The sequence below is a fragment of the Phanerochaete carnosa genome (genome assembly GCF_000300595.1).
Source record: "Phanerochaete carnosa HHB-10118-sp unplaced genomic scaffold PHACAscaffold_7, whole genome shotgun sequence".
In the NCBI taxonomy this organism is placed as follows: Eukaryota; Fungi; Basidiomycota; class Agaricomycetes; order Polyporales; family Phanerochaetaceae; genus Phanerochaete; species Phanerochaete carnosa.
This window is the reverse complement of record NW_006767634.1, coordinates 3,026,713-3,035,504: the sequence shown is the minus strand read 5'-3', so window position 1 is coordinate 3,035,504 and position 8,792 is coordinate 3,026,713. Positions and strand designations below refer to the sequence as shown.

At 46.7% G+C, this 8,792-nt stretch overlaps 1 protein-coding gene across 1 annotated transcript; it reads right to left on the bottom strand.

Moving 5' to 3' along the window:
* Window positions 1–5,927: 5,927 nt before the first annotated feature.
* On the bottom strand, window positions 5,928–8,745 carry PHACADRAFT_198265 (uncharacterized protein; the record flags this gene model as incomplete). Its single annotated transcript, XM_007398465.1, has 4 exons — window positions 5,928–6,303; window positions 6,357–6,672; window positions 6,726–6,789; window positions 8,689–8,745. The coding sequence occupies 4 exons, from the start codon at window positions 8,743–8,745 to the stop codon at window positions 5,928–5,930; spliced, it is 813 nt and encodes a 270-aa protein (XP_007398527.1).
* Between the last annotated feature and the right edge of the window lie 47 nt (window positions 8,746–8,792).

The following is an 8,792-nucleotide window of genomic DNA, read 5'->3' as shown; positions in this document are numbered from 1 at the left end:
GATGCTTTCAGCAGCTGTCTGGCATTGCTACTGGGCAGGCACCCAATGGAGCCCTGCCAGCTCTGTTGGTTCTGGTGCATCAAACAGTCAAGAACTCTGTGCAGTTTGATTCTTCAGACATAAGCCTATGGCTTCAATATGATGCCTTTTCTGATTGCATGCCACTGCACAATCAGATTATTAACACAATACTGTTTTATCACATGATATTGCTTTATATATGTCTACAATATGATGTTTTCCCTAATTGAACGCTACTGCATGATTGGGTTATTAACAGAATACCACCTCATCACATGGTATCACTTTATACGAGTGCCTGTAGCATGTTCTTCCTGATCATGCGCCACTGCATGATTGGGTTATTAACACAATACTGTTTCATTACACAGTATTACTTTATATGAGTGTCTACAATACAATGTGTTTCCTGATTGCGCGCTGCTGCATGATTGGGTTATTAACACAATGCTGTTTCATCATATAGTATTGCTTGATATCAGTGTCTATAATATGATGTTTTTCCTGATCGCGCGCCGCTGCACAATCGGGTTTTTAACATAATACTATTTCATCACATGGTATTGCTTTATATTAGTGTTTACAATATGATGTTTTTCCTGATCGCGCGCTGCTGCACGATCGGGTTTTTAACACAATACTGCTTCATCACATGGTATTGCTTCATATCAGTGTTTACAATATGATGTTTTTCCTGATCGCGCGCCGCTGCACGATCGGGTTTTTAACACAATACTGTTTCATTACATGGTATTGCTTCATATCAGTGTCTACAATATGATGTTTTTCCTGATCGCGCGCTGCTGCACGATCGGGTTTTTAACACAATACTGTTTCATTACATGGTATTGCTACATATCAGTGTCTACAATATGATGTTTTTCCTGATCGCGCGCCGCTGCACGATCGGGTTTTTAACACAATACTGTTTCATTACATGGTATTGCTTCATATGAGTATTTACAACATGATGTCTTTCCTGATCGCATGCCACTGCGCGATCGGGTATTTTTCTTGTTAGTCACTGAATATTGCCATTTGACAGTATTTACATCTGAAAGTGCTCTCCAGAGTGCATTTTACTCTCTTCACAGTGCTTGCAGATTTTTAATCACACAACCCACATTTTAACCACCAACCCCCCTCTAAAAGAAGAGTAGAATCAGCGGGCGGTCTCCCGACGGTCTGGATCCACCACGTGACTATGACGTCATACATACGTCATCTTTTGACCGCGCTAACCGGTCTTAAGTCGCATCAAAGTGGTCCTGCTGACCATCCCCATATAGTATGCCCGAGCCTCTTACAAGGTTAGAATGACTCCATCCGCCGATTTCGCCGAGGGCCGGCCAATCACATCGCAGATAGTCATAATGCCCATTACGCACCCGTCCGACGGCTTCGGCTTCGGCACACGGTGTCCATGGTACTGCCCCTCCCCGGGGTCCCATGGCGCAAGGTATAAGTACTTCCTGGAATGCGCTGATGAGTGTCACCACGAAAGCCTCCGGAGTTCCTCACAGAACTCGGACCTTCGCCTTCCAGTTTCACCTCAGCAATATCACCTCGCCTCGCTTCGCTCGGCTCGGCTCCCCCAACCCCCATCCAGGATGGAGCACAGAGCGCCGGAGGCCTGTTGTGTCGCCTCCATCCAGGATGGAGCACAGAGCACCGGAGGCCTGTTGTGCCGCCTCCATCCAGGATGGAGCACAAAGCGCCGGAGGCCTGTTGTGCCGCCTCCATCCAGGATGGAGCACAGAGCGCCGGAGGCCTGTTGTGCCGCCTCCATCCAGGATGGAGCAGCACTGAGCACCAGAGGCCTGTTGTGCTGCCTCCATCCAGGATGGAGCACAGAGCGCAATACTGAGGTGGGCGCTAACAAGAGAGAGCATATCTGTGTATAGGCGCCCGTCTCCGTGTATAAGCGTCCATCTCTGTGTATATAAGCGCCCATCCCTGGCCATTTCCTAACTTGCAATGCAGCCTATAACCCAGAAAGGACCTCTGTTTAGAGGGTATAATTTGCTGGCATTTTGCGCAACCTCGGACGTAATTTGAGATGAAGGTTTGCATGCTTGGCCAAAAATATTCACCTCGGATGAGTTCTCCTGTTTTCCATTGTCCAGGGTGTCCAGCTCCAGGGGAATCATGGTAGAAGGATACGATGTGGCGTTGTAGTGCTTGATTTGCTGGTATGTAGCATCGTTCCTTATAGAAGAGTAGTCCGTCTCTTTCTTCCCATTGATCCGTGTTTGACTTGAAAGGAAATGCGTCTGTTTTTCCTAGTCGTGCTGATCGTACTTGTTCAGCAATGTCGTCATGTGTAAGATGTTTTTGAATGTCTTCTGCCAATTTATAATCCACACTTGAAGTGGGTGCTTCGATTTCAATGTCAGAAATGATTGCTTCTTCGGTGAATAATGAGTCTGGTAGGAGGATAGTGGCAACAAATTTGTCTTCGGGTAGTAATACTTCTTCTGTATTGTCAAATTTTGCATCAGCTGGTGCAGAGGCTCTTGTCATGGCGTCCGCTTGGATGAGTCTGGTGCCTGCATGGTGTTCGAGTTCATAATTGAACTGGGACATGAATAGTTGCCATCTTGCTTGTCGTCTATTCAATCGTTGTGGAGATCGGAAGTACGTGAGGTTCTTGTGGTCGGTGAGGATCTTCGTGGCGCTTGGGTTTCCTTCTAGGTAGTGGCGCCATGCTTCGAGCGCTCGTACTATTGCTAGTAATTCCCTATCGTAGATTTCGTAGTTGCGTTCTGCTGGGTTGAAGGATTGGGAGAGGTAGGCGACTGGTAGCCAATCTCCGTTGATATCTTGTTGTCGAAGTACTGCTGCTGTTGTGAAAAGCGATGCGTCTGCTTCGATGAGGAATGGCTTTGTGGCGTCCGGCATCAATAGAAGAGGCGCCGATGTAAATCGCTGTTTTAGCGTCTCGAAAGCTTTCTGACATTCGTCTGTCCAATTGAACGGCTTGTCTTTCTTTGTGAGTTCATTGAGTAGCTTTGCAATGTCTGAATAGTGGTCAATGAAGCATCGATAGAAATTGCTGAATTCTAGAAATCCTCGGACTTGTTTGACAGTGGTCGGTATTGGCCAGTCTAGTATTCCTTTTATCTTGACTGGATCCATGGCGACTTGGTTGTGTGATACAATTGCTCCGAGGAATTCAACTTGCCATGCATCGAAGGTGCATTTCTCGATTTTGAGGAAAAGGTCGTTATCGCGGAGTCTTTGAAGGGCTCTTCATGTTTGTCTTCTATGTTCATCTTGATTGGATGAATGTATGAGCATGTCATCCATATAGATGACTAGCCATTCTTTGTTGACCATGTCGCAGAATAGGTCATTCATCATTGCTTGAAACGTTGCCGGGGAGTTGCATAGTCCAAAGAACATGACCGTTGGTTCGAATAGTCCTCTATTTGTTTTGAAGGCTGCTTTCCATTGGTCTCCATCTTTGATACGTACGTTGTTGTATCCTGCTCGTAAATCAAGCTTAGTAAATATGCTTGATCCTTTGAGTTGATCGACGAGATCTGAGATGAGAGGAAGTGGGTATGCATTTTTGATGGTGCCATCGTTCAAATACCAGTAGTCTTGACATGGTCGTAGCGTTCCGTCTTTCTTTCCTACGAAGAAGAATGGTGAAGCCATTGGTGATTTTGATGGTCGTATGTAGTCTTTTCGCATATTCTCATCGAGGAATTCGTCGAGTTTCTGTTGTTCTAATGGAGATAACAGATAGACCTTGCAATCTTTTGGGATGAAATCTGGTTTCAGGTCGATGGCATGGTTGTATGGTCTTGATTCCAGAAACCGTTCGGCTGCTTGTTTTTCAAAGACATCTTGATAATCTTGATAAGCAGTTGGTAGTTCGTTCTTTGTATTCTCCGTTGCCTGTTGTGCCATTGCCATTGCCAGGTTGATTTTTGCGTTAATCCATAAAGATGCTATGTCTTTGGCCATTTCATCTGGTTCGGTGCGCATGGTGTATGCGAAGGAATCTTCTGGGGTGTATGCAAGGATGTAGTCTCCTTCTTCACATTGTTCGGCTTGTAGGATGGGTTCTGAGGCGACTATTGAGGCGATGTGTATAGACCGGTCCAGAGGTGCTCCTTTTCTGAGAAGATGTAGTACGTGTCGAGCTATTTCTTCTGGTCTGGGTTCTCGTATTGTTTTGGTGTCAGTAGACCCAAACCCTTTTGATCCTCGTTCAGTTCCTGGTAAAGTTTCGACCTGTTTGGGTTTTGCCATAGAGATTCGTTCGAGTACTAGTTGCGCCACTCGATCTCCTTTGACCACTTTGTGTTCTTCGATTTTGGAGTTGATGAGGAGTATGCGGATTTCTCCAGTATAGTCCCTGTCAATTACTCCTGCTCCTACGTCGATTCCCTTGACTGCTAGTCCGCTTCTTGGTGCGATTCGTCCATAGGTTCCTTCAGGAACTTGGGCGCTTAGCCCTGTTTTGATAAGCATGCGAGATTGAGGTGGTATTATCTGGTCTTTGCTTGCATAGAGATCAAGTCCTGCGGCTTCATCTGTTCCTCTAGTGGGTATTTGTCCTCCTTCCGAGATAGTGACCGCAAATTCTGTTTCTTCTCTAAGGAGTGCTGAGTTGTTGGATGGAAGGGCATTGATGTTTCTTCCTTCATTATCTGGTAATTCCTCGATTTCGCATTTTTGAATTCTTTTTGAGAAGTCTAGAGTGCCTTTGTTCCAGTTGATGGATGGGTTTCTTTCTTGTAACCAGTCCATGCCGAGGATGATGTCTTGTTTGCCTAATTGGGTAACTAACAACCTTTCTTTGGTAGGTTGATTTCCCACGTTCATGTCAATTTCGACTTCATTGCGAATGAACCCCAATTCGTTCGGGGTTCCGTCGACATTGAATACTTTGATTGGTTTTTTCAAAGGTTTCTCTTGTAGTCCTAACTTCTGGACTGTTCTTCGATTGATGAATTTGCCTTGTGCTCCTGAGTCAACTAGTGCAAGGACTTTTCCAACGGTTTCTTTTGCTCTGATTTGGATGGGAATACGCATTGATTTTGATTGCATATTGGCAATTAATACAGAGGAAATTGATATTCTAAGAGGTGTTGACATTGGGGCAACCCTCAGACATGAAAATCCGGATTAGCTTCGAGATAACGGGTGAAGAGATTCTTAGCATCTTCTTGAGAGAGTTTGGTTACTTCTTTGACCAAATCTCTAGGTTCGTTGTTGAGATCAATGAGGTTGGGTTCCTCTCTGACCATTGTAGTGCGGACATTGGTGGAATTTCCTTTATTCCATTGTCCTGATCTCTGGTTTGTCTGAGGACGGTTGCCTTGTTGCGAGCGATTGGGTTGGTATCTTCCTTGCTGGTCGTGTTGTTGGGGTTTCTTGGGCGAAGGACAATTTCTGGCAATATGTCCTTTGCCTTTGCAATTGAAGCATCGTCCTTCCCGGCGTGTTTGGTCTCGGGAGACGGCGTCAATGTCCATGGCATCGGGGTCGCGTTCCTGAGTTCTTCCTCCTCCTCCATTTCCTCCAGAGCGAGAAGTAGTCTTGTCGATCCTTCCCCTTTGTCTTCCTCGTCTGAGCTTGTCCCATTCTATTTCTGCGTTGTCCAGCTTGAGTGCTTCTTCTTGCCATCTTTGGAGTGTGATTGGCTTCTTCTCTTGTTGGATGAGAGTCTTTGCAAGGACGGATTTGAGTCCTCCTGTATAGGTACGTTGGAGGTAGGTGTCTGTGCTCGGGTTGTTGTACTTGGCTTCTTTGACGAGTCGGTTAAATTTGACGTTGTAGTCATTGACTAAATCGAAGTCTGACTGCATTATTCTGTCGAGTTTTACGATGGCGTCGACTTCGCTATCCACTTTTTGAAAGGCTTTGGCAAAGTCTTCCTTGAATTTGGTCTATGTGGGCCAAGTTGTGCTAGCTTCGTATTCGTCAAACTTGGTGCGACACCAGTCGTGTGGCTTCTTCTCGGTGTTGTTGAGTACAAAGAGAATTTTCTTTGCATCCTTGGTTGTGTCTTTGCCTTTGAAGTAGATGTCGCAGTCTTTCAGAAAGTCTTGAATTTGCTGCGTGCCATCGAACTTCTGAGGCTTCGGAGTAGAGGCATGTTCGTTTGCTTTTTGAAGTGCCTCAATCATTTCTCGCATGAGAGTATTTGTGTCTGTCATTGTGGAGAGTGTCTGAAGTTGTCTGGTAACTTCGTATATTTCTTCCTGTCGTTCAGGTGGGATAGGTATGTCGAGATTCGGGAAGGGAATATCGAATGGTTCGAGTCTGATTTCTGGTACCTGAAGTGATCCTTGTACTTCGGATGTTTCATTGTCTACTTCGATAGAGGTAGAGGTTTCTGCTCTGCTGGGTGCTCGGCTATGTCTGCGAGATTGATCGTATGGGTGTGGTGTCTGTGGTCTGGATGGTGGTACACTGGCGGATAGTTGAATTGCTTGTTGGGCTTGTTCTTCTCTAAGCCTGGCTTCTTCGTTAAGCCTGTTCCTTTCTTGAATGAATTCTTCTTGTGCTGGGTCGCAGAGGACGAGTCCTTGTGGTACTCGTACTGTTCCTTGATATGCGTAGTATCAGTTGGGGCAGAGTTGTTGAAAACAACGTCTCCAATGTCCTTCGTCGTATCGATGGTAGTCGTGCCTATTGTCAGGCCTAAAGTTATGTCTGTGTGCTGCTGTGGCGCAGTCGCTCACCCCAGTTGCTTGTGGAGTAGTCGTCTTGACTATTCTTCGTGGCGTAGACCTGTCTTAGGTCCGCCTTGTTGAGAAGCTTTCAGCTAATGTTATGACAGAGGTTTCTTAGCAAGCCTGAAGCTTGTCTGATCGCCTTATCCGCAGATGAGGTTAGAGCAGAATAAAGAAACTTGAATATACAAAAGAGCTGAAAGCTGAAGTTGTACTGTACATGCGCGGGGTATATATACTACTGCTCAGCCTAACCTAAGGACTAGTCTACTAGTCAAAAGGACTGCGGGTGAGTCAGTGGAGCTGCGCTCTATGAGTTGACGATGGTTGTACTACTAAACTAGAGTCAGAGACAAAAAAGGAAATGATATCCCACGCCACCATGCCCATCATAACATACATAATTTAACACTTACAAATTACCTCTCACCAGCTATGCTGCTGGAAAGTCATCCACTCCCTGGAGTGCTTCTGGTCGTCTGAAAGCGGCATGGCTTTGTAAGCAAAGCTTCCGGCCATCTACTACTCTTGTACTTCCCATCTTTGCCACCGAGTAACATCTGTAAAGGGTATGTTCTCTCCCCCATGCCCTACAATTTGGCGGTATTGATGACGAGAGGTGAGCAGTTCATTTGGAGCTGCGCAACATCTGTGCTACTGACCATTCTGAGGCTATGTCACTTATATACGCATTTATTAACTGGCTGATGTAGTATGCAAGACCAAACAGATATGCTGCAGATGCAGACCGCCCAGGGGAAGGTATGACAGGGCTTGAGCCTTGGCCTGGACAAAGAGGCGTGCTTTCAACATGGTGAAATCAAGATTCTGTGTGAGCATTATGACCAGCCTGTCTTCAGGCCCTCTCCAAAGACAAGCTGGTCATAATGCTCATGCAGAATCTTAATTTCACCAATGTTGGAAGCACGCCTCTTTGTCCAAGTGGTCATGGACAAAGCATTCATGGCACATGCTCTGGACAATTCTTAGGCTTGACATATGGAGCATAGATTTAATTTTGCATTACTCAAGTCAGTGTGACATGCCCATCTGTACTTGTACCACCTTGCTGCAGTTTCTTATTTTGTCCATCAATGTTTAGGCAGAGGACCATGTAATGACCCTTTGTGTATGCTAATACTTACAGAACTATTGCTCTCCAGCAATGCTGCTGGAAAGTCAACCTGTTCTTGGGCGCCTTCCTGCCATCTACTGCATCTGGCCTACTGCACCCGAGCCTTGGACATTTCGCAGCTGCGCGTACCTGTACTACGACCATGTATATGACTACCTGCCTTTGCAACTATAACTATACATATTTGTACTGGTATGCATGCAACAACTGCTGTCTGCAGTTCAAGATCATATTTATTCTGGGTGCTATGATTGTCCTGAATGGCACTATGCAGAGGAATCGGCAATGGGCACTTGACGCCCATATCCACCAGTAAATAACTGTATACCTTCCAGAGCTGTAATTTGCTGAGTACACGTGATAGTAACCTATGATATACAAATACATCGTGATCATCGCGCACTGGAACAGGCTCGCTCCCATGAGCGCGCTCGACCCAACCATCGCTCAGCGCCGCCCGATGCGCGGGACCTCGATGAGGGCCGTGCCAAAAAAGCACCTCAGGCACGCCCACGACGGTGACGACGATGCTGCAGGAGAGGTAGCGAGCAGAAGCAAAACAATGTTACGAGAGACAATATACACAGCTAGTTCCTGTCTACATGCGTCGTGCTGAGGCTCTGCACCACACCACGATCGGCGAGGAACTTGAGTCCCTCTGCCCATACACTGGCCCTCGTCCTGCATCTCTCATCTTGGCCAACTGCTGCCGGCTGATTTCGGCTGGCGGGTCGGAGCGCACGGGAGGAGACGAGACGGTGGTGGTGGTGGCCTCTGCCTAGCTGCCTCACACAGTTCCCGGAGGCCGTGCTTGTTGGTGCGCAGTTGTGCACGCACAACGGCGGCCGCCATGAGCTGTTGCTGGCACGACGTCACGCCGCTTTTGCTCTTCATCGCGGTAGCTGGTCACTTTCGTGCTCCTGGCCATCTTGCGCAGCTCG